Source organism: Lepidochelys kempii, chromosome 1 (genome assembly GCF_965140265.1).
Source record: "Lepidochelys kempii isolate rLepKem1 chromosome 1, rLepKem1.hap2, whole genome shotgun sequence".
In the NCBI taxonomy this organism is placed as follows: domain Eukaryota; kingdom Metazoa; phylum Chordata; order Testudines; family Cheloniidae; genus Lepidochelys; species Lepidochelys kempii.
In genome coordinates, this window is record NC_133256.1 from 195717790 (window position 1) to 195743742 (window position 25953).

The 25953-nt window shown below is 40.6% G+C and overlaps 1 protein-coding gene across 13 annotated transcripts in view; it reads left to right on the top strand.

Annotated features, from left to right (window-relative positions):
- SENP7 (SUMO specific peptidase 7) overlaps positions 1-25953 on the top strand; it is a 72409-nt gene that overhangs the window by 39377 nt on the left and 7079 nt on the right. For 7 of the 13 annotated variants that reach the window (XM_073306922.1, XM_073306977.1, XM_073306912.1 and 4 more), the window contains 12 exons: positions 3620-3941; positions 6143-6315; positions 6985-7131; positions 8730-8763; positions 9656-9838; positions 13354-13616; positions 14683-14819; positions 16845-16961; positions 18488-18607; positions 20865-20957; positions 23008-23225; positions 23739-23788. In XM_073306922.1, coding sequence (XP_073163023.1) covers positions 3620-3941; positions 6143-6315; positions 6985-7131; positions 8730-8763; positions 9656-9838; positions 13354-13616; positions 14683-14819; positions 16845-16961; positions 18488-18607; positions 20865-20957; positions 23008-23225; positions 23739-23788 — 1857 coding nt within the window. Of the gene's footprint in view, positions 1-3619; positions 3942-6142; positions 6316-6984; positions 7132-8729; positions 8764-9655; positions 9839-13353; positions 13617-14682; positions 14820-16844; positions 16962-18487; positions 18608-20864; positions 20958-23007; positions 23226-23738; positions 23789-25033; positions 25069-25140; positions 25233-25953 lie in introns of those variants that run through there. The other 6 variants (XM_073307004.1, XM_073307022.1, XM_073307015.1 and 3 more) reach the window with 6 other exon arrangements.

The window sequence follows — 25953 nt, forward strand, 5'->3', positions numbered from 1 at the left end:
CTTGTAGTAGGTGACTTCTGGATACCCTTCTGTCTCTGTCAATCTGTTTCTTCACTTCAGCAGGTGGGTTTTGTAGTTGTAAGAATGCTTGATTGAGATCCTGTAGGTGTTTGTCTCTGTCTGAGGGATTGGAGCAAATGCAGTTGTATCTTAGGTCTTGGCTGTAGACAATGGATCGTGCAATGTGGTCTGGATGAAAGCTGGAGGCATATAGGTAAAATAATGTCTGTGCTCCTACTTGAGATTCCCCTGTTTATGCATACGAGGATTTTATTAGCCCTTTTCGCCATAGCATCAGACTGCTGGGAGCTCATGTTCAGTTGATTATCCACCACACTTAAATCTTACTCACTACTTTCCAGGATAGTCACTCATCCTGTTTGTACGGCCTATATTCTTTGTTCCCACCATGTATAATTGACACTTAGACTTATTAAAATGCATATTGTTTGCTTGCACCCAGCTTACCAAGCGATTCAGATCACTCTGTCAGTGACCTGTCCTGTTCATTATTTGCCACTCCCCCCAATTTTTGTGTTGTCTGCAATTTTTATCAGTGATGAATTTTTGTTTTCTTCCACCTCACTGATAAAAAATGTTGTAGGGTAGGGCCAAGAACTAATCCCTGTGGGACCACATTAGACATACATGTGCTCAGTGATGATTGCTTGTTTACAGTCTCATTTTGAGACCTATCAGTTCGCCAGATATTAGTCCATCTAATGTGTGCCTGTAATGGGGTTCACTCACCACAAGAGTGCCTCCTTGTGACCAGGCGTGGTATACCGGTTTTCTTCCTTTTAGGCACCCCCTGCTGATGGTCACTCCATCGGTGTACTCATTCCTCTTCTCGTAATTCACAATGCTGTCTCTTCATGACCCACCACTCCAGCTAGTCACTATATAATGCCCCTTTCCAGGGTATTAAAGTTCCACCAGACCAGCTGTGTGGATGGTACCTCCAACAGTCCTCTGCCACTTTCCTGTGGCTGGTAGAGGAACCCAGGCCCTCCCTCTACACTGCGTTCCAGTCCTGGAACCCTATGAACAGCAGTCAAGGTCTACACGGTCCCCATCCTTGCTGCTGCTTTCACTGGGCTTCTTCTTACCTGGACTTCTCAAGCTATTTTTCACCACAACTTCTCTGGGACTGACCCTGCTTCCGGGGCTAGGATCCCAGGACTTAGAGCCCTGTGCGGATACAAAATTTATATCCCTGGGTATAAATCAATATCCACTGATTGAGCATGGGTGTACCACCTCCACCCCTGCCCACTGGGTCAGGCACCAGGCTCATCAACAGCTGTCCCTGGTTGCGCTAGTGTATGCAAGTGGTTCACATGCTTTCAGATATGAATCCCTTTCACACAACGTTCTGTGTCTCCTGCCCGGAGGCGTGTGAGCTGCTTGCACACACTAGCAGCACCAGGGACAGCTGCCAGTGAGCCTGGTTGTTTTCTCCATCCCCCACCCCACCCTCCGCTGGGCAGGGCTGGGGGCAGAACAGCCAAGCCAGAGGAGCTGCCAGCATGGGGTGCTATCTCCTGGGAGAGACAGCTCAATATGCTGCTGCTTTCACCATGCAATTCCTACAGCTCCGCGGATAGCAATTTGTATCCTTGGATGTCCGCATCTGTGGGTATATATTTTCTATCCGCACAAGGCTCTACTTATTCTCTACCCTGGTTTCCTCCTTCTTACCTCTGTGCTCCTAGAGAATGACTACAGACTTTCTCCCTGCAGCCTTCCTGCTACTACAAACTTCCTGTCTTTATAATTGTTTCCCAGCTTCTCCCCCAGCTGGGCTTCCATCAGCAATTACTCTTTATAAATCCCTGAACCTCCCAAGAGATGCAACTGTGTAGGTTAATTAGCCCTTTCTGGGCCACCTGAACCCCTTCAGGGCTGGTGTGGGGTGAGTACCCCATCATAGTGCCAAGCTGATTTTATATCATTCTAGTTTTTTAATCCATCATGTGTTACCAAGTCAAGTGCCTTACAAAAGTCTAACTATATTATGTCAATATTACTATCTTTATCAATCAAATGTAATCTCATCAGAAAAGCTATCAGGTTAGTTTGACAGGATCTATTTTCTGTAAACCGATGGTGATTGGTATTAATTATATTACCCTGAATTCTTTATTAATTGAGTCCCATATCAGCCACTCCATAACCTTGCCTGGGATCGATGCCAGAGTGACAGGACTGTAATTATCTGAGTGGTCCTGTTTACTTTTTTTTAAACATTGGCTCAACCTTAGTTTTTTTTCCAGTCCATTGGGACTGCCCCCGTGTTCAAGACTAATTGAAAATGAGCATTAATGGTCCAGTGAGCTCTTCAGCCAGCTCTTTCAAAACTCTTAGATGCAAGTTATTCAGACCTGCTTTTGATTTTAAAAATGTCTTACTTTTAGTAGCTGATATTTAACTCGATATTAGTGGAGTGGAAAGAGTGTTATATGATTACAGCATTTGTTTTTCCCCAAATACAGAGCAGATATATTGAACACTTTTGCCTTTTGTGCATTATTATTAATTCCCCCATTTTTGTCTCATAATGGGCCAATACTCTTAGGATTTTTTATGTTTCTGATATACTTTAAATATCACCTCCTTATTGTCCAATTTGAATTTGTGTGACTACTCAGGTGTGTAGAGTTACTTGTGTACTCCAGCATTGGTGCCTAAGTAGCAGAATGTATTGGTGTGCTAATTTTCTTCTTTCACTGTTTTTTTCATTTCCAAAATTACTTTTTTTTCCCCCTCACTTCAGTTTTAACCCTTTTTATTGTAATCTAAAATGCTATACCATGGCTTAAAGTGTGCTTTGGAACCATTAATTATTGTTACACTGCAAAGCACTAAGCTAATTAAAGCATAAATTCAGTAACATAGCTTCCTTCACTGATAGAAGAGAATAAACCATAACCTTTAAATATATTAAAATTATGAACTGCAAGTCGGTTATTGGAGTCCTGGAGATGATAAATAGTTTATTCTGATCAGTTGTTAAGCCAGGGAAAAAAGGGGTAAAGGAATTCAAGTTTGAGAAACTGAACTTGCAGAAGGTAAGAGCAGAGTCCAATACAAGTCATCTGTGTTCAAGCACCTGCATGCTCCAATGATAGGTGCTCTGTAAGCACTTACTCCAAAGCCCCTTGCAGTCAGTGAATAGACTGTCATTGACGTCAGTGGGCTTTGGATCAGGCCCTGAACTCCCAATGGGCTGAATCTGAGAGTTGTTCAATACCCCCAACTCTGCTTTTGATAGGCAACGAGCACTTCTAACTCCCATCTGTGGCAGCCCATGGGGCAGCTGCCAAAAGGTTAGACACTGGTTTCTTGTTCAGTTTGAAAATAATCATGGTCAGAAAGGTTGTTCTCTGCTTACGATATCTTACGTAAACGTTCTGCATTGTCATAAGATGGGGGAAGAAGAATTAACCCCAGTCTGAGTCCTACACTTAGCTCTGTCTGAAATGTTCAGCAACATCTCTTTTACCTTGCTAGGTGTGTAAGTCAGTGGTCACAGAGCTCAGTCATCTCAGCAAGGTCAGGAAACAAATGTATGTTTTGGACCCCAGAAAAGATTAAATCTTTGATTTTTGTTTTCTAGAAAGAACGAAGGATAATTTCAACCCAGGGCCATAGATCTGGCCTGATTCAGGAAAATGTTTCCCTGGTTGTAGAGGCAGAATGTAAAGAAACGTCCATCCATGACCATTTGGAACCAGCTTTCAGCTGTGCAAAGGAACACTGCTCAGAGCGTCCTCCCAGGAGTTCATTACAGAAGCAGTATTCTACCACCAGTGAGGATGTGAGGATTTCCCCACTAGTTGGCACTTCTGGTAAACCAAAGGTGGACATGTCAGAGTATCTGAGCAAGTTGCGCAACAGAATCTGCAAGGGCAATCAGACATTTGTTTCAGCTGAGCCAAGTATGTAATATATCTGTTAGTGATATTTATTGATCTTTTTAGAAACTTAGAAGAGGCAGGCATGACTTACTAATGTAAATACTTGAAGTAGAATATATGGATCAGAGATCACAGTATCACTAAAGCATTGCACAAATCTCAGAACAGTGCATGATGTGTATTATTGCAATGGATGGTCTTGTAGTTATGGAACAGCATTAGGGAGACGGAATTTCTGGGTTCTGTTCCTTATTCTACAACTGACTCGTGTGACATTGGGCAAGTTACTCTGCTTGTTTCTGAGCTTTAAAATGAGAGAAATATTTAGCTACCTTAAGGAGGTGTGTTGTGGCTTAATTCGTGAATGCCTGAAAATTGCTTTGAGATCTTTTGGTAAAAGGTTCTATACAAATATAAAATAATATAAATGTAAAAGACTGGCAGGGACCTTGAGAGGTCACCTAATCTAGCTTCCTGCACAGAGGCAAGACCAAATATATCTGGACCATCCCTGAGAGGTGTTTGTCTAACCTGTTAATAAAAACCTCCAATGTTGGGTATTTCTCAGTGCTTCTTCCAATGTTTAACTATCCTTATAGTTTCAAAGATTTTCTTAATATATTAACCTTAATATCTTAGCTTCGTAATATTTTTATTTTACCTAAATCTCACTTAATGCAGATTACGCCCATTGCTTCTTGTCCTACCTTCAGTGGACATGGAGAACAACTGATCACCTTCCTTTTTAATACAGCCATTAACATATTTGAAGATTGTAATCAGGTCCCCCATCAGTCTTCCTTTCTCAAGATTAAGCATGCCCAGTTTTTTAACCTTCCTCGTAGGTCAGGTTTTCTAAAGCTCTTATCATTTTTGTAGCTCTCCTCTGGACTCTCTCCAGTTTATCCACATCTTTCCTGAAGTGTGGTGCCCAGCATTGGACACAGTACTTCAGCTATGTCATAACGAGCGCTATGTAGAGCTAGACAGTTACTTCCTGTATCTTAGCTTTGACATTTCTGTTAATACACCTCAGAATTGTATTAGATTTTTTCTAAACTACATCACATTGTTGGCTCATACTAAGTTTGTGATTCCCTATACCCAGATCCTTTTCAACAGTACTACTGCCTTACCAGTTATTCCTCATTTGATTTTTCCTTCCTAACAGTAGTATTTTGCACTTGTCTTTATTTAATTTCATCTTGTTAATTTCACACCAATTCTCCAATTTGTCAAGGTCATTTTGAATAATAATTCTTTCCTCCAGAGAGCTTGCAATGCTTCCCAGCTTGGTATTATCCACAAACTTTATAAGCGTACTCTCCACTCCATTAGCCAAATCATTAATGAAAATATTGAATAGTACCAGATGCAGAACAGACCCTTGTGAGGCCCCACTAAATAAATCCTCCCAGTTTGACAGCGAACCATTGATAACTACTCTCTGAGTGTGGTTTTTCAGCCAGTTATGCACCCACCTTATAGTACTTTTCATCTAGACCGCATTTTGCTAGTTTGCTTATGAGAATGTCACGTGGGACTGTGTCAGAAACCTTACTAAAATCAAGATATATCGCATCTACAGCTTCGCCCCATCTACTAGACCAGTAATCTTGTTGAAAGTAAGCGTGTGCGTGTGTATAAAAATCATATTGGAGTGAGTAAAGGATACAGTGTCAACCTTAATTTTGAATCTCCTTGATTTTGTGATCATTTAAGTCAGAACCATAGTGTTGCATTAAATCTAAGCTTATTTTATTCAGTGTCCTTTTTGGTGTTTCATTCTCCTGCCCTCCCTCGTATCCCTGCAGCTGTACATTAACATATTTTTAGCTGAAGACTGGGTGGAACTCTTAGGAGCTTGTAAATACCACTCTTAAATTAGCCAGTAGGGGTTGTGCAGAGCAATGGAGGTCAGTCTGCATTATAGAAGTTCCTTTGCAGTCTTCTCTGCCCCTTCCAAGCCAATGAGAGAGACATACACACACAAACATAAGTGTATGTATGAATGTATGTCACGCGGATTGCTTACATGGTAGTGCATAGTTCAACCCCAGGTCTACCAAGTCAGCGTAACTTCCTGTTTAATGGGGGTTTAATTAAACCCCCAGTGTCAATTGCAGACAGGCTTTTTTTTTCTTACCAAAAATCTGTGATTTGATAGGAGTTACAATTTATTCTTAAATCTGAGTCTTATAAAAATGGATTTTCCTCTTTAGTTGTTCTTTCCAGCGACGATGAAGGATCTTCTGAACCAAAAGACCCAGAAAAGATGGATCTGCAGCCTGTGCATGATGACACAACTGACAACAAAGAAACAGAGCAAGAGCCTGAGTTACCTTTGGCAGAAGAGCTATTGCAAGATGTAACTGAAGATGAAGAGCAGCTCTGTGTAAGCTCAAAAGCTTCTCTCTCACCAACACAAGATGATCCAAAAAAATATTACGCACCCACCTTGTTTCTCTAATGTCCAGGGACTGACACAGCTACAATAACATATGCTAAACCTGCTCATTTCCCTTTGGCCTAAAAAATGGGATTTGAATCTAAAACTCATGATAAAAGGAAGTTCAGTAACTCACTGACCAATCATATACTACTGGGTTTTGTGTTGCTGTACTCAGTCTAACTGTGGAGCATCCCTGCATGTAGTTTTGTATCGAGTTAGAAGACACATTGCTTGTCTTTTCCTATAGATGAAGTATTGCAACATGCCTTGAATGTTGGTTTTAAGTTGGATTGTGTAGGTTTGATGTGGGAAAAGGGATATTTGCTGCTGCTATACTGTATGGGTCTGCTTTTGTGTTGGATCAGTTTGCAAAGAGATGGAGCTGAAAGAGCACTGTTATATTTTGGTGAAGTGACACAAACTAGGAAGAGAGAGTTGCCTCTAACCCCTTGAGAGGATAAACTCCAGAACTAGTTCCTTAGTAATAATAACGTATGCATCTTGTAATATGGAAAACCTGTTTGAAAAATAACTCCTAGGGGGAAATTACCTTGAGGTTAGGGCTAAAACGCTCACTCCAAGCACTGTATTAAAATATTTCTAATTATATAGGTTTCAACTGAACCACTTGAAGATAACTCTTCCACAGACTTACCTTCCTGTAACACATCCAATAAACAGATGGAGCCAGCACTGGATATTAAGATTACTACGCTGTATATAGGAAACATAAAAGGAACGTCAACAGGTTGTGTTTTGGTAAGTTGACTTATTATTACTGTGATGGGACTTTTATTTTTATTTGTAAAGCCAAATAGTTCCACATTTACAAAGAGTTTTATTTGTAAAGCCAAGTTCCACATATTATGAATAGACTTCAAAGGATGAAAAGTCCTGAAAGAAGACGGATAACTCTGAAATTAAACCTGCCCCCTTCCTACCAGTTGTTTTGATCAAGAGGTGTCCATGTAAGTCATCACCTCCTATCTGTTGTACTGATATGTTCCATTCAGTGAGCTGCAAGGCTGTTGATGTTTTCCAAGAAATCCATGCTCTGAAGTTTTCAGAAAGCAAGATTTATATGAGTAGGCAGGGTACTTACATTCTCAATCATAACTCAAACTGGGACAATTTTTTAAAATCACAACGGGAAAGCAAAAACTGGCCTGGTCAGACGTACCATCTCTTGAAACCAAGAGCATTGATGTTTTACTGGAATACTGCAGATCTTACAACAAAGTAACCCTTAATGTTTGTATTCCAGATGGACAGTGTGCTCCAAACTTCTCATTTAAAGATATGCGCTCTATATCATAGTTTTAAAACAAAGAGCATTAAAACAGCACCAAAATCTTAATATGGACAGAGGGGGCAGCATACATATCATGTTATGAAAAGTATAAACCAAGAAACAGATTAAACCATAGCCCAGGTATGTTACGAAGTGTTGGGATTTGCGCAACTCCCAGACCGGACTCAGTGTACATAGTGCAATTAAAAAAAATCAGTTTTTGTTTGGACACACTTTTCAGTTCTGGTTTATAGCTTCACGCTTCAGGGTATTTCTTTGTAATAATTTCATCTGTACCCATTGCTAGTGTTCCCTGTGAAACAGATTCGCATACAGTAATAAAATGTATCATTAAAGTCTAATGAAATAAAGACTTGCCAAAATCATTTGAACCATAATTTGTGACTTCCATAGAATCAGTATCAATAGCCAGAATTTAAAATTTTTATCTTAACAGTTTAATTCTTAGCCTTTAGATTGGTAAGGAGAGGGAAAAGTGAAGACTAAGTATAGAGGATAATCTTAATTTAAAATGACCACAGGAGGAGTATTTCTTCAACTAGATTTTTTTATGTATAGTTTCCACATATTCTGTCAGTAAATTTGACTTCCTGCCCTAAGATGTATGTAAGATGCAGAACTGTACCACCATGTGATTGCTAATACAAAAGTTCTTAAATTATTTGTATAAGACAACTGCCAAAATGGTTGTTTCATTAGGCTCCTGTATTCATATTTACGGACCTACTTAAAAGTGACCAGGTTTTTAGGGGAGCTGGCCCTCTCGCTAGCTACCGTTGACTCCAGGGAGATTTGAGATGCTGAAGCATCTCTGAAAATCAGATCGGAGTTATTTAGATGCCTTAGTATGGATTTAGGAGCCTAACATTAGGCACCCTGGTCAAAAAAATTTAGGCTATGTTCTTAAATCCAATATTTTTTCTCTCAGCTTATTCAGCTGAGCAGAAAGAGGAATGTACAGAAAATAAATATGTGCTATTTAATTGTTTTGAGCAATAATGTTGAAAAATAAACTAATTTTTACTGTTTTAATTTTTCCTTTAAGTTTACTACAAGGTATATTAAGATCCCATTTCAAGGTAAGATACTATATTGCATCATGTCCACCTATTAACAAAACCATGCGCAAAACACTAACACGTTTTCTATGAAAACATTTTGTATAACTTACTGTTCTGCAAGCACTTTCCCTTTTTAATTGTTTTCAATATGGCATTTAGACCAAAGTGAGGGAGTTCTTATGTTACAGTAATTAATAGCTTAGTAACTTTTAACTAGTTCAGTAGCATCTGTGATGTTTATAATGAGTCCATCACTGTTATATCTTGGGCCTTGATCTTGCAAAGACTTAAGCAGCTACTTAATTAAGCATGTGCTTAATTTTAAAAGCAAGTAGTTTCATTGAAGTAAAAGGGACTGGACATGTACTTGAAGTTAAGCATACGCATAAATTTTTGCAGTCCAAGTGAAGTGTTACATGTTAGAGTTGAAGGAAATTCCTTAATCAACTAAAGATAAGGAAGTATAAACCAATATTTTAATGTTAAGTCAACTGTTCAGAGTATTATAACTTAATGAGTGTATAACCACTACTCATTGGGAAGTGTTACTCTGCCATTCTTAATTGATGACAGATGAATTGACTGAAAGAAGGGGAGTAGGTTTCTGACACAATTAAATTTAAACTTAATAGCTAGAGAATTAATATAACTACAATTATTCTTAGGGAAAATGAGTTAGAACTTCTATAAACAACCCCATTTTTGTGCAGTTGTGCTTTTGTATTACAATTTTGTAACTTTCTGTTTAGAGTGCAAGTCTTAGAAGAGTAGTTGTCTTCATGTACTACTCATGCTGCACAAGTTGAATACAATGGCATTTGACTTTTATTTTGTGTGTCTTAATATGCAATATATTTGTTTGTGTATCTCGGTGGTAAGTTCTGCTTATTTTAAACCCGGTTTTCTACAGTGGCTCCTAATAAGAACATAGAGTTGTCAGTGGATACCATGCACCTAAGAAAGTTTGGCCTGTGGAGGAATAACGAAGATTGTCACTCTTCAAGGACTAGCACTTTCATTTTCCTTTGGCTGTCTGCAGACTATGTAGAAAAGATCGAAACCCAATTAGAAAAGTCTGTTTTAAGCAAGCCATGTGAGTATATGATAGGGCTATTCACTGGCCCCTTTAAGACGTTATGAAAAAAATGTGATTGCTATATATAAGCATGCAATCAGGTGGCTATTTCAGATTTTAAATTTGAGAAACAGGAGACCATTAATTATTTAAAGGTAAAAAGTGGTCAGTTTTGCTTTCTCAAAATTCATCTGTTTAGTTGGCTTTCCTTAAAAGGGGAATTAAAGTTAACCTAATGTAATGCAAAAATTCAACAAATTAATGGCAGTCTAAAGCTCAGTGAAGTTGATGGGAAATTGTGTGAAAAGTACAGAAATAAATGTGCCCCTTTGAACTGTGCAACATTCTATTCTGCAAATGGCTGGTGTGATAGTGTGCTCAGAAGGCGAGGCAGCCAACTGGTTAGCAACCTGACTTTTGGCCCCTTTATTCTCTGACCAGGTGGTAGAGGTGTCACCTTAGACTGGAAAACTTCTGGCCTCCACTTGCCTCTGTGTCTCAGCCTGTAAGGGAGTATGGTAGGGGGTCCTGGGCCACGTGTGAAGCAACATCAACAGGGTCCTCCTGGCAGAGTCCAAGTCTGCTGCCTTGAGCTACTTCCTACTTATGTCTCTTCAGTTTGGGGCAAGGGCCCTATAATCCAAACAATTTCTAGTGGCTCACCTGGAGTAACACCGCCTTGTGGACCTTTTGTGGCATCAGATCCCTCTGAGTGGGGGCATATGTAAGGCTGGAGTGTCCTAGTCACACAGTGTCTTTTACATTCAAATCATAACCATTCACTCACTGCTAGATGCTCCCTAGTCTCCTCAACAGTATCTCTTGGTCAGGGACACAGTGCTTCTCCCCCAGTGGCTGTCAGGCTTGTATTGAAGCTCCCCTCATGAAGAGGCAGAGCTACCCCTTGTCTCTCTTTGCTGGTCAACCCTGAAATGAGCCAGGTTCTCTCTCTCCTTCCCCCTCTAGGCCTGTCATTGGCTGTAGGTATGTGGGGGCTAGCTGGACCTATACACTCTCTTTAACCCATTTTCTGCTGGTGGGAGGTTTCTCTGCTCTATCACAGATGGCTTTCAAAATCAGGCTGACTATAATAAGTATCTCTTTAAGAGCACGTATGGTGTTCTCCAGGGATTCTATCTTCTGATGGTGAATGTGCAAGAAGAATATCTTGGAAGACAGCAGGAGATGTATTGAATCTTCAAAAATGATGCTGTAACACTGTGGTGCAGTCTTGTTGGATTAAAATAGAAAAATCCCATGAGGTCAAATGCAGATAGATTATTTAACTTGTTTATACAGTCTTTTGGGCAGAGATTCTTTGTTTTGTAAAGCACTGAACACATCTGTAATGCCATGTAAGAAATAATGTGGGGATATAATTCTCCTTCATACATTCAGAGACCTTATAAATTAGGCAGGAATGAGGTAATAATTTGTCTGATGTACCAACTCTGACTTGGAGATGATGAACCACATTACTGTTGCTAAAAGAGAGAAAATAGGAAACAGGATGAAAATCAATAATTGAAGTGACAGAGAGAATCTCTCACGACTGGTCTGAGCCCACAGTATTTTGACTCATAAATGAGCAACCGCATGACCATTATTAAAAACTGTAGTGTCAGTATTCCTTGAGATTCAGTAGTACTTCTAACCCATAAATGTGCTTCTTTCTATTTAAAGAGAGAATTTAGGGTAAGCATTAGCTTTTACGCATGGAATAGGAGTTTTGTAAAGTGAGCGATTGAGTGAGGCCTAGTCTACTTTAGGGACTTAGGTTGGTTTAACTATGTTGCCTGGGGGTGTGAAAAATCCATACTCCTGAGTGATGCATTTTTTAAACTGACCTAATCACTGCCATAGACAGCAGTAGAATTCTCCCGTCGACCTAACTACCCTCCCTTAGGGAGGTGGATTACCTGTGCTGACTTGAGGAGTTCACTGAAGTGCTAAAGCGGCGCAGCTGCAGCGGTGCCACTGTGTCGCTGTAGTGTTTTATGTGTAGAGGTACCCAGAGGGCTCTGGGACCCTGCAAGGTGGGAGGGTCCCAGAGTTCAGGCTCCAGCCCAAGCCCAGAAGCCTACACTGCAGTTAAACAGCTCTGCGGTCCAAGTCCCCCGAGCCCGAGTCAGTTGGCACAGGCCAGCCACGGATTTTTAATTGCAGTGTAGACATACTCTTACAGAGACAAGTTGGGTGAGGTAATGTCTTTTACTGGACCAGTGTCTTGGTGAGAGACAAGCTTTCGAGCTACACAGAGCTCTTCTCGGAAACATAATGTCACAGCTAATAGAAGGTGTAACAGATTATTTAGCATAAGTCATTAACACATATTTCAAGGGACCATTCAAGGTGAAGTGGCCCGATAACATCCCTCCAGTCCTGGGGGAAGGAAGGAGGGGGGAGGGAAGCACCATGGGGGGGAAGGTTGTTAGTGGGATAGATAGTTGTAATAAGCCATAAATCTAGTTTCTCCCTTCAGTTCATGATTTTTAGTGTCCAGTAAAGTTACTAATTTAAGCTCCCAGGCTCATCTTTTGAAGGTGTTGTGCAGCTTTCCTTTGAGAATGAGGACTGAGAGGTCAGATAGAGAGTGATTGCTTTGTGAAAAGTTTCAGAGTAGCAGCCATGTTAGTCTGTATTCGCAAAAAGAAAAGGAGGACTTGTGGCACCTTAGAGACTAACCAATTTATTTGAGCGTAAGCTTTCATGAGCTACAGCTCACTTCATCGGATGCATTCAGTGGAAAATACTCCTGTGAAAATACACTTGTGAAAAGTGTTCACCTGTAGGTGAAATGGTGTTCTTGTCTCATCCTTTTGCTGTGTGAGTTCATTTGAGAGCATAGTGATTGTCTGGTTTCACCCACATAAGTGTTGTTGGGGCATTTAGTGCACTGGATGAGGTATAAACCACATCTTGTGATAGGCATGGGTAGGACTCATGGATCTTGAAGGATGTGTTATGTGGAGAGTTGATCATCATAACAGTGGAGATATGTCTGCAGGTTTTGCATTTGTTCTGGCAAGGTCTGGTGCTGCTTTGAGTTGGTGTGTCCTGGTTTGTGGGTAGCTTGTTTCTGATGAGGAGGGTTGGGGGTTGTTTGAAGGCCAGAAGAGGGGATTCAGGAAAGATTTCTTTCAGGATGTAGTCCCCATCGAGTACAGGTTGTAAATGAGTTATGCATTCATGATGACCAGCTCTAGAAATTAAGGCTAAATCCTCAGGGAATTCAGATGCATTGAAATTAGTGGTAAATATGAGCCTAATCCAGTAGGCAGTTGTGAATATCAGCCCAAATTATTTTGAGGCATTATTGTTTAATAGTAAACCTTAAGGAGGCACTATTAGGTTTTTTATGCTTGTCTGTTTTGTGCCTGTTAAATTTAATTTAAAACTTTTGAAATGTAAATTGTAACTTCTTTCAACAAATCATTGCTGTGATCTGACAATTATAGTCTATGCAACTGTTGCTGAAGTTCTGCCATGTCTCGTCAGTCTCAGTTAATGCTCTGCCTTTTTTCTTCTGACAGCCAAATCTAGCGAATTTGTTTTCCTCGAACTCTTCCAACCACTCACGGAAAGAGAACAGATTAAGCTGAATGAGGTGATTGCGGAAGTGAGGAAGAAAAACAGGTCCCCAGATCTCTCTGACTACTTGTCTTGGAAGCAGGCATTACCTTTGTTTAAGGACTTGTCACCTGAGGAAAGCTCCTTTATGAATTATTGCCAGGCTTCATTTCAGCAGCAGATGCAGAAGAGCAGCACTCCAGTTCTTGTGAACCCCCTACCTCAGGTTAATAAATGACTCTCAAATGATTCATTGGAGTCAAGTCACTTACTGCCAGTAGAGAAATCAAGCCATTTTCAATTACTCACAGAAAATAAAAGTATCTGTATCCATAGTTAAGAATCGATAACGTTTGTTAGTGTATCCTTCATAATGAGGCAATAGTTACATTCTGCATTAAATGCTGGATTGTCCCCTGTAAGGGTGCACAGGAGGAGGGTTCAAGGGGCCCTCTGCCATTGTACAAAACCTGTGCAAGAGCCAGCCAGAACCATGGTTCTTGCATTCAGAGAAGCACAAGGATCCCATTCCCGCCTTCTGCTTCTAGGTGTGCAAGCCATTGTAGGGCACTGGATGTATTGCACAGTCTGGTCCTGATATGCGTCCCTTTGAGGGGAAAATTGGAAGCTGAAAGTATGAAACTGACCAATTCCCCAAATGTCAAAAATCAGACACATTTGTTCTATTCAGTAACAGTATTGGTATAGGAAAGGTGGGTTGGTCTGAGTACAAAACTAGAAGCCAAGAATTCATCTGTTTTGCTCCCTGCTTTTGTGATAGCTCTGTAGTCTTTGCCAAGTCACTAAAGGCTTGATGTGCCCAATAACTGCAGCTCCCATTGAAACCAATGGGGTACTCGGCGCCTCTGACATTCCAGCCTTATCTTTTCTGCTTCTCTTTCCTTTTCAAAAAGGTGAGGATAATACTCCCCAATTCACATGGCTGACTAATGTTTGTAAACCATTTTGAAGAGAAAAATGCTGTGTAGGTGTTACCTGTCGTTGTTTATATATGTGCTTGGGCTCACAGGTACATTTACCATTGAACTGCTTAATGTTGCATGTAAATGTTAAGTTCTGTTTTTGCTAGCCAGCAGGTAGGTTTTGGCAGGAGGAGAAAGGGGACAAAATATGAAGATTTAATGAATAATGAATGAATTGAATAATAAATGAAGATTTATTGTAGATAGCAAGATGTACTTAGGTTTGTTTTACTTCTAGCCTTTGCTGTGTTTTCACTTGTGTATAAAGATGATTTTTTTGTTTAGGTTTTTTTTTTTTCTTTTCACCAGCAGGAACCAAAAGCAAATGTCACCAAGCCAAGTTATGCTCTGTTGCAGAAGCAAAATGGTGGTTGTTATTCCATTTCTATGTCATCTAAGTCAGATGATGAGTGGAAAGAAATAAGGGAAACTGGACCAGTTAAGAAGTATGTATGCTTTATTTATATGAGCAGTTAAGAAAAAAGCCCATGATTGCAAATTACATAAGTAAATAGCTGGAATAAATTAATGACTTAATTAATATTTGTAAATCACTTTTGAGATTTTTGGGTGAAAGGTGCATGTGGTACCCAATTAACAGTATTTTATTTTGATTTATTTAGTCCAAACTTTAAATAAGATATTTCAAACTGTAAGTCTTAATACAACATCTCTTCTTTTTCACAATTTCATCCTTTTTCTTCACAGGCTTTCAGCCTGTGACTCATGCTAATATCCCAACTCAATTTAAAACCATAGTTCACCAACATCTAACGTGGGCCAGTATTCCTACACACACTTAATTTTAGCTGAAAATTTTACACTGTTTTGTTTTTGTATGAGAGATTAAAAGTGGAAATACTCAGTACACCGTTCAAATCAGGTAGCATGAGTATTGGCCTGGAAACGAGTTTTTACATTGTAAATGTTAACTGCAGAGCTGAACCTTCAGCTCGTGTAAATAATGATGTAAATGACGTCAGTGCTGATTTAAATCACCTGAGAATCTGTCTTGTATCTTTCCCCACTTAACACAGTCAAATATTATCAAATATTTAACAAATATTTATTTAAAAATAACGTCCTTAGATTATCAGTGTACCATGTCCGTAGGTGGAAGACATGTAGATCCTCTTATTATTATTTGAGAGAGTAATGGCGAAATGTTTCAAGTTCAGAACTGTGCTGAGTTACTGACCAATGAGAAACTGCTGAGCTTGAATTAATATGCAAACTAGATATCATTAACTTGGGTTTGAATAGAGACTGGGAGTGGCTGGGTCATTACACATATTGAATCTATTTCCTTAAGTTAAGGATCCTCACACCTTCTTGTCAGCTGTCCAAATGGGCCATCTTGATTATCACTACAAAAGTTTTTTTCTCCTGCTGATGATAGCTCATCTTAATTAATTAGCCTCTTACAGTTTGTATGGCAACTTCACCTTCTCTGTATGTGTATATATATCTTCATATATATCTTCTTACTATATGTTCCATTCTATGCATCCGATGAAGTGAGCTGTAGCCCACGAAAGCTTATGCCCTAATAAATTTGTTAGTCTCTAAGGTGCCACAAGTGCTCCTGTTCTTTTTGATCGTACACTGTACATCTGGGTTAATGGCGAGTTTAGAAAGCCACTGTTTTAACAGCTTTTATAGAAAGCTGCTGAAATCTGAGACACGCCTGCCATATGCTTTTTATATAAGGGACAAGATTTTATAGATGGCTTTAGTTACATACAAAACCAGAATACCGATACTTCTTTTCCCCTGATTTTTTTGAAACGGTCAGTTTCAGTCATTTCTGTGTATTATTGACTCAGGTTTTGCAGTGTTACATTATGTGCAATATTACTGTAGTAATGCAAATACTCAATTTTGCACATGTATGATAGTGTTAGGAATAGAGTACCAATATAATTCCAAGTGTTTAATTAGAGTCACTGTGAAAGTACATAGGTTGAGCAAAAGTGCTCTCATTCTTCCATGAATGTGGTCATTCTAATTTCCTATTATTTCATCATTCCCTTTCAAAACATGTATTAGTTTAAGTTCTTGATAATTTTCTGCCAAATGCTGCACACTTTGAGTTGATCACAAAGATCTTGGATGCATATATTGGAATCCATAGCAATGGTTAATGTGTCAGGCTCAAACAATGAAGAAAAGGTGGAGGTTTGTCAGGTTTTCATGAAGTGGGAACTTCATAGAAGCTGTGTGAAGAGATGGGAGCGAGGATAACTAGACAAGTAGAATCATTTATATCTTAGTAGCCCGTCAATACATCTGCTTGAACTAGCATAAAACACAGTCCATAAAGATTTTTGCTTAGATAATGTACATCTATGAATCTCCGTAGTATTGTTTCACCACCTTCTGAAGCATAATTTCATGGGCATTAGGAATATTTTGTAAGTGACTTGTTAAACTATAGCTCATCTTGTTATAATATCACTTTTGCTTTCTAGTTTGATTGTTTATCCTGCCCCACCCACAAAAGGAGGACTGGGTGTCACAAGAGAGGATCTAGAGTGTCTAGAGTATGGAGAATTCCTCAATGATGTCATCATTGACTTCTATCTTAAGTAAGTAATAAAAGGGACGAATAAGAATCATTTTGATGTTAATTTATTTTTGACTGAAACCTAAAATGGTGATCTCTAAACAGTCTGTGGTGATTACAATAGAGCAAAGACTTGGCCTAGTTCCAATTTTGGCTGTTATTTTTAGCCTATCTATATTCCCCTGCAGTTAAAGTTGGCTGGATTTTATTCTTCACTTCTCCCAAAAGATACTGTTGTATACTCTAGATAGAGCAGAATAGCTGCAGTGTTTCCACTCCAGAAATGAATGTACTTTCATTGTGAGTGAAGTAGGGTTGTCAGGTGCATGATTTGCTACCAGAAAGTCTGGTCGAAAAGGGGACCTGGCGACTCCGGTCCGCACTGCTGACCAGGCCATTAAAAGTCCAGTCAGCGGCGCAGCAGGGCTAAGGCAGGCTCCCTGCCTGCCTTGGCTCCTCGTGACTCTTGGAAGCAGCGGCATGTCCCCCCGCTTCGGCTCCTAGACATACGGGCAGCCAGGGGTCTCCACATGCTGCAGCCGCCCCAAGCGTCAGCTCTGCAGCTCTCATTGGCTGGGAACTGCGCCTCACCCCAGCCCTGATCTCTCTCTCACCCTCCAAACCTTCGGCCCCAGCCCGGAGCACCCTCCTGCACCCCATACACTTCATCCCCAGCCCCACCCCAGAGTCTGCACCCCCCAGCCGGAGGTTCCAGCTTCCAGGAATTTTAGTGGGAGTGTGGGCTTTTATGCATCCTGCCACCTTTCAGGAGCTATCTGAAATGGAGCAATGCTTTACAAAGCCCACATTGCCTTCTGCCATTTTTTTCTGGAGTATCCTGAAGTGCTGACTCAAACCTGAGCAGAATCCTGGTCATCTGCAGAGCATGTTCAAGGCTCACCTTTGTTTGTTTTACGAAAGTTTTGCCGCAGTAACTGTAAGCGAGAGCATTGCAATCAAAAATTTCTAACCCGTGGGGAAGCAAAGCATAGCACCATGTGAATCTTTTGATACACAGGGCTTTGCTGAAGAATAGTATTCTCTGATAAACTAAAAATAAATTCTGCAGCAGGGTACCTGGATTCTGCAATTTTAAAAATTGAAGGGTTTTACTTAATGAATTAACTATGAAATTAAATAATACAATTGTAATGACAATACACACCTGTAACCTGTTGTTTCATAGTCTTTGCAGGCTTGTTTGACAGTTGGTTCATGTTTTCAAGCTCATTTTAGTAGAAACTTAATTATTTAAATATGAAAGGATTGATTCTGGTGTACAGATCTCAGACAGAGGGTGGATTCAGTGGGGCTGTGCTCTTAATAACTGTGTTTGGCACTTAGATACTAAAGTGATAACCATCCATACACAATTAAAATAAGTTAGATAGAAAATTTTGACTTGGCTAGCAGCTATAAAGATAACTGATTACAAAATGTAAGATAACCCTGATGTATTTTAATATTTTTGTGAAGATTATGTTGTCGAGGGGGGAAGGTAATTTCCACATAAAGAGTAAAAAGCTGCAATTGTTGTTTTTTCGGTAGATATCTCTTGTTGGAGAAAGCACCAAAGCAGCTTGCTGAGCGTTCGCATATTTTTAGCAGCTTCTTCTATAAGTGCCTGACCAGGACAGGAAAAAACTCTGAAGAAGATCCCAAACTGTCGTAAGTTCACTTCCAGATGCCATAATGTCACTGTTTACAAGTAAAGGATTTGTTACATTAACAGACAAGTACTGACAGTCATGGTTTTAATTAGAAGGGGGAAGAAACAAATTAGTAATATACATTGTTCTCCAGTAATGAATGTTCTCCATGGATCACGCATAATCTTCAGTAAAGTGTCCTTTGGCATGTAGTATTCTTAGTGTTCTCAGATCTTCCAGATATGCCTCAAGTCACAGTTTAGGTTTGCAGTCATAGAATGGTAATGGTGGATTTTATTAAAGTTTGTCTGTGATGGACATTTGATTGTAAATACAAACAGTGCTTTCGCTTTCCTCCAGATTCTTTTTCTGGGTCTAGAATTTAATATGTCTTCACTTAGTTTGATTACCTCTCTGTTGAAGATTCATGCAATTTTGCAAGAAGGACCTCCGTTTTTTTTTACTGTTCTTTTTAAGCATAGCACATATAGCTGCTCCCTTTATTTATTAAGTTCACGTGGTAATCACATGTTTTTTTGCGAGAGAAGATTTCATATTGTGTAAGGGCAGTTCTCTGATATGGAGTCAGATTCTTTCCTGAGAAGTCAAGGTCTCTGAAATTTGCTGTACCTTTTTCGTTGAGGATGAAATTAATCTCTCCTAACACACAGCAACTTGACTATTTTGTGTGTAGGTGTAACTTCCTTCCTCCCCAGATCCTAGGCTGACTGGAAGGCTGCAGTGTAGTCTCTTCACAGGTACTGTTCCTGCCTATGGATTTTAATAGGACCCCTTCCCACTGCATGTTTCCTGTGCTCGTTTTGAGCTGCACAGTAGTGGATCCTATAGCCCCTCCCCTAACCTGCCCCCAAACCTTCTCTTTATGTTGGTCTATGCAGAGCCAGCACAGAAACATGCAGGGGGTGCAGAGTTGTTCCATCCTCTTCCTCAGCACTTTGTCCGTACCTTTGCCCAGACACTGCCACAGTTCAGGTTGTAATAATACAGATGGCTTCTGGAACAGGGTGTATTTCACTCAAAGTTGACTAATGTGTAGCACTTTACAAATCACTCAGTAGTTTTCACATCATCCTATGCTAAATTAGAAAATGTGAAAACTAAGTTTTGATTTCCTGAAGATTTTTTGACAGTCTCCCTTAAAAATGGAACTATATTTTTTCACTATAAATTGGAGAGGAAATATGGTCTAGTAGTTCAAACACAGAACCAGGAGAGATCTGCATTCTATTCCTAGCTCTTTCACAATGTGTGATCTTGTGCAAAGCCCTTAAATTCGGTTCCTTAGATTTTTGTCTCTGTAAGATAGGATTAGTCAATAATACTGGTCTTCAAAAGGGGTGTTGTGAGGTTTAGTTCATGAATGTTTGTTTGTAAATCATTGAAGACCCTTGGTTAGAAATCGTTACAGAAGCCTAATATCACCATCTTCCATGGCCAGTTGCTTGGTGCAGGAGTTAGTGGATATGGGTCTATTGCCTGTGTTATGCAGGATGTCAGATTAGAAGATCATAATGGTCCTTTCTGGCCTTAAAATCTATGGATAAGCTAGCTCAAATAAGTTTAACTGAAAAGACTCAGAAAATTACTCAGTATACAGATCAGTCCACCTGTTCTGTAAGTGACTTCTCATAGATTCTTGATGAGGTGTTTTGCCAGCCTCTGCATCTCCCCTCTCGAAGTGCTCTTGAGATTTTTTAAAAAAGGACTTGTTTAGGGTGGGAAGCAGTAGAGTTTATCGGGGAGCTAATTTCCAGCCTGACACTTTTGTGAGCACATGAATGTTAAGTACATTTAAAATACATTCCCTTTAAAGATGTTTAAATTGGCAGAGCCCTTCTTTTCGGACACAGAAGAAGAAATTATTCCCAAATATTTGCTTTGATTTTAAGTTAACACAGCTGTATTGCCAGCCCTAAGCATTCAGAAATCATGAGTTTGGTCCCAAAATCATGACACTTAAAAAGATATTCAGAGTTCATTTTACTTACGTTCTGGTTTTTGGCCTTGAGCATACAGTGAGGGTGGGGAGTCACATGGTACAAAATTTTCTCTGCAACTGGGAAGTCTGGGAACCTTTTTTCAATGTCAGCTGAGAGTCTCACATAATTGCATGACTCTGGTACCTGCGACTTTAAGAGGAACACCACATATTGCAAGACTTGCAGTAAGTTAATGAACGTTGGCAACACTGAAGTTCTTCAGCAGAAAAACCCAAAGAAACAAACCAATGGTAATTGTTGTTTTTGTATTCACAGAGTGGCACAAAGAAGACATAAAAGAGTAAGAACATGGACTCGACATATAAACATCTTTAATAAAGATTATATCTTTGTGCCTGTTAATGAGGAGTAAGTATGACACACATACTTTTGAAACAGTTTTTTGTGGGGCCATTTTCTGAATCTTAAAATTTCAAACATTTTAAATTTACTCTCAAAGGGAGCAGAGAAATTTCCAGGGTCCAATATTTTATGATCCACCAGCAATCGAAATAAATGCCACTAGAAAGCTCGGGATTCCTGATAGATTTTAAAGCACTAAACACCATGCTGTCTGTCTAGATCAGGGGTGGTCAAACTTTTTGGCCTGAGGGCCACATCGGGGAATAGAAATTTTATGGTGGAACGTGAATGCCCACAAAATTGGGGTTGGAGTGTGGGAGGGGATACGGGCTCTGAGGTGGGGCTGGGGATGAGGGGTTTGGAGTGTAGGAGGGTGCTCTGGGCTGGGACCGAGGGGTTCAGAGGTTGGGGGGGATCAGGGCTGGGGCAGGGATGCAGGAAGGGATGCAGTTTCCGGCTGGAGGTGTGGGCTCTGGGGTGGAGCTGGGGATGAGAGGTTTGGGGTGCGGGAGGGTGCTCCGGGCTGGAATGAGGGGTTTGGAGAGCTGGAGGGGGAATCAGAGCTAGGGCTGGGGCAGAGGGTTAGGGTGTAGGGAGAGGCTCAGGGGTGCAGGCTCTGAGCAGCGCTTCCCTCAAGCGGCTCCCGGAAGCAGCAGCATGTCCCTTCTCCTGCTCCTACGCAAGGGGTGCGGCCAGGCGGCTTTGCACACTGTCACATCCACAGGCACCGCCCCTGCAGCTCCCACTGGAGTGCCAGAGGGAGCCATTGGAGCATGTAGGAGCTGAAGGAGGCCATGCTGCGGCTTCCAGGAGCCGTGTGGAGTGGCCCCTGACCCTGGGTTCCAGCTAGAGCACTGGAACGGGGCTGAGCCGCGTGGTGCAGCCCCCGACCCGGCATCCCAGCTGGAGCGCCAGAGCAGGGCAAGTCCCAGATCCCACTCCCCAGCTGGAGCTCGTGGGCCAGCTTAAAACGGCTCCGGCCCACAGGCCGTAGTTTTCCCACCCCTAACCTAGATGAAGAGCCCGCATTTCCAGTGGTGTAACAGATTAGTCTCTAACTTTAGCAATTTAGGAGATTGGCTAAAATGTCAGAATTGAAGTGGGGGAGTAATCTAAATAGTTTTAGGGTGTGCTCTCATTATGTACCAGGGTTAGAAATGCTTTGGTTGATCAGTACAAACACTCCCAGGACTGTTAAGCTTTTCCGAGTGTGGATACTCTCTCGTTGGTCAGCAAGAAAATAATTACATAGACTCTGAGTTTAAAAGTAAAATAAAGAGCAATCCTGTTCGTTGTGCGGAAAATATAATTAGTTTAAAATAAAGTTCCTCCAAATGTTAGCATTTCATATGCGTCTGGTTTGAAGAAAGCTATTTCCTTGCCTCCAGTAACCTTTTCTTTGTGGGTCTTTATTCCAGAAAGGCTTGGTTGTATTTTTAGGGTGTTTTTGTTTAGTTGTCATCATATACCCTATGAACTTGGGTACTTTCCTGTAAGCAGCTCCCTGTAGAACAAGCCATAGTACTGCAGTACTAGTACCAATATATGGGCCTGATTCTACACTGCCCCACACGTGGAAGTCCCGTTGAGGTTGATAAGTGATGTCAGTGGAAGTTGTGTATACAAAAGAGCAGCTGTAGAGTGAGGTCATGTAAATGTGTTCAGGTTGGCGGAATATATTGTGGACTATATCCATGTTCTCATACCTGGCACTGATCATTCGATTAGGGTATCCTGAGGTTTTTGTTTTGTTTGTTTGCAGGGAGTGTGTGTTGAGAACCAGATAGGAGAAGTACTTGAGAACCAGGAAAGTGAGAATTGTCTTTACAACAGTGTCCTGCTGCAGAAGTGAAATGAGTAGGAGTATATGTGTATCATTGTGTTCTTCTAAATGAACATCGTAAAGGTCAGAACTGATAGACATACAGTGGAGCAACAATGCATTAGTTCCATTAGCTCACTAGTACCAGAGGCTTTCCACAGCATTTAAAGGACTCTTGAATACTGAATTGCTGACATTTTATTTTTTTTATTTTTCCTCTCATCCCCATGGTAGATCTCACTGGTACATTGCAGTTATTTGCTTTCCTTGGTTAGAAGAAGCGGTATATGAGGACTGTCCAAATCAGGGGTCACTGCAGTCCCAGACTCAGCAATCTCCACTTCAGTCAGAAAAGAAGAGAGAAACAGGTAGAACCAACACAGTGCTGGTCTTCAGTGATAACTGGAAGAATAAAGAAGACCTGGATGTAAAGAGCAATCTGCACTCAGACGGTAGTGATTTTTTAAAAAGAAAATGATGAAAAACTGTTAGCTTCATGCTTTAATGAGGCACTTATCAAAGAAAACTTAATTCTTTGCAAGACTGATTTAGTGGATTTTTTAGGTTACCATAGGTAATAAAATTCCCTGATATATTAGGGGCTGTATTATGTTCTTGATGCCTGTGTGCAACTTTCTTAGACATGAATGGAAGCGGCATGTGCAGATACAGCGCATGATTTAGTCCTAAGTGAGGTTTCCATACTAGGATCCTGGCCGAACTCGCATCAAAGTCAATGAAAAAAATCTCATTGATTTCAGTGCGAGTTGGATCAGGACCCTAGTGAGGTTCTTCAGCAATATTCAGCCATTCAGACATGCTTGTACCAAAGGGAACTAAAGCTAGCTTATGTTCATGCCATCTTCTTTACAATGCGGATAGAGCCATTGATCAAGAAATGCAAATATTTCAGCCAAAAAATAGAAAATAATTGTTCTTATTTTAAATTTACTGTCTCACACTAGGTAAAGATCATCATGCTTCATCTCCAAATTTGGAGTCAAATCATTATGAAGTAAGTACTTTTCTGTACTGACAAGGGAGAAACAGTGAAGTCTTTAGTGGCAATCTGACACTGTCAGATTAAAAATTACATTTAAAAATAAAATTTAGGACAAAAATATCTGCTAATGTCCTTTTAGGTAAACAATAACAAGTAGTAGTGTATATTTGGATGTATTGGACAAGGACATGCTTGGGTTTTATTTTTGCTTGGCATAACTAGACTACTTGAATGTCACTGCTTTACTATCTGCATCCAAACCAGTATTGTTTTTAGGCTGGGTTATTGCTTTCATAGTATCTGAAACATGTTTCCCTATAGCTTCTTGATTCTGCATCTTCTGAGCCCAATCTTGAGCTGATGGGCTCTGCTTGTTCTTTTAAAGACTGAGAGAGGCGTAATGGAAGATCTGATTCATAAAGAAGCTCAAGTGTCTTTAGGATGGTTGGATTCTACAGAACTCTCACCTCTGGGACTGGCAGGGAGAGCAAACTCTAAGGGGAAAAAAATGCAGGCAGGCAGATGTTTGTTGATTTTAAGAAAGGGTATGGGCTAGATTGTGGCTCAGTCTAATGCAGCTGCAGAAAGAACTGAAAGGGTGTGAACTCCTCCCATCCGCCCCATGTGACTGCATAGGACTTGGTCAGATTCTGGGCACAAGATGGAAAGCAGAGGCTGAGCATCTGGTACTCCCTCTTTGAAAGTAAGTGGATGAGAAAGGGGAAGGGAGTAGGAGTCATGTCTGTGCACCTCCCCCAGGCACCAGCTAATAAAGTTGGTTGGATGCAAGGGACAGGAATATGATGTATGGCTAGTAATGAGCTGATGCAGTATATTCCCCCAAACCTGAAACAGGAGCTCAGGAGAAATTGACCCAGAGAGGTGCATCTGAGTCACAGTTCCTTTCCGCAGCTTCTTCTGGGCCATTCACTCCCTCTTTGAGAGTAAACTCTCCATCTCGTCCTTAGTGCTGCTTCGAGTGATGGTCCGTGTGTGTATTCCACACATGGGATGTACATGTGCACCATGAATCTGAGTCCGGAAAATTTTAGTAAGCAGTGTCCGTTGGTCTGCACACATCCAGTGGAATTCCTTGTGCTTTGAATCAAGGGCGTAAAGGGCAGCGAGGACTGGTGCCTCTCCAGTTCCTTCTTACTGCTACATGGCTTGAGTCAGAATCCCATGTTTGCTTCAACCTTCCTGTTCTGTAAACCTATGAATACGATTTGTAAATTGTTTAATGGCGTAATATTTTAGTGTTTTTATAGTTAGTTTAGTTACTCCCCACCCCGGTGAGCTTCTTCCTCCAAAGAGGGACTATGCCAAGAGTTTCTGGGTTCAAGAACTGTGTCTCCTACCCACAGCCACCAGCTCTGCCTCATATCACCATCAAGTGCAGCATCTGCCTCTCTGCCCCTCCCTGAACTCGGGACGAATGAATTTGCCATCTGCAGAGGTACTTACCTGTAGCTGAAGGTTCTTTGAGATGTGTATTTGTATTCCACTACTGCCCTTCATCCCCACTGTTGCAGATCACCTCTAGATTCATGGTAAGAAAAGGAGCTGGAGATGCTTCGGTCCACACTGCCCTTTGTGCCCTCGGTTCAGAACATGAGTTCCACTACATAGGTGCAGATAAAAGGACACTGCTTACTAAAAATGTCCAGAGTCAGGCCCATGGTGCGCATGTGTAACCATATGTAGAATACAGATAGGGACCACGTATCTCGAAGAACCTCCAGTTACAGGTAAGTAACCTCCATTTCTTGTTGGTGGCAGTTAGAATAGAGAATATTTAAAAGGGATGTAGTTACCTTGAAAATCTCACTTATTTTAACAAGATTTCCCTATTATAGTACCTAAGATTAGCAGAAAAGAAGTTAGTGGAAAACAAGTTTCTATAAAGTTTCCCTATTTTTTCAGTGTTTACTTTGTGCATTTGACAGCATTTTTTGGGTTTTCATTGATTCCCCGCTATGCTACTTAGCTAGTCAATTTTCTCCCTTTATGAAATGATCGCAATAAACATCAAACGGGGAGCAGCAAAAACTATTTTTAAAGGATTTTTTAAAAACAAGAAATATTATTTAATGAGTCCTCTGTTAGAATTTTATCATTTCAGAGTTCATGTTGAAGTCCCTTTTTTGTTTACCTCTCAATGAAATACATTCATATTT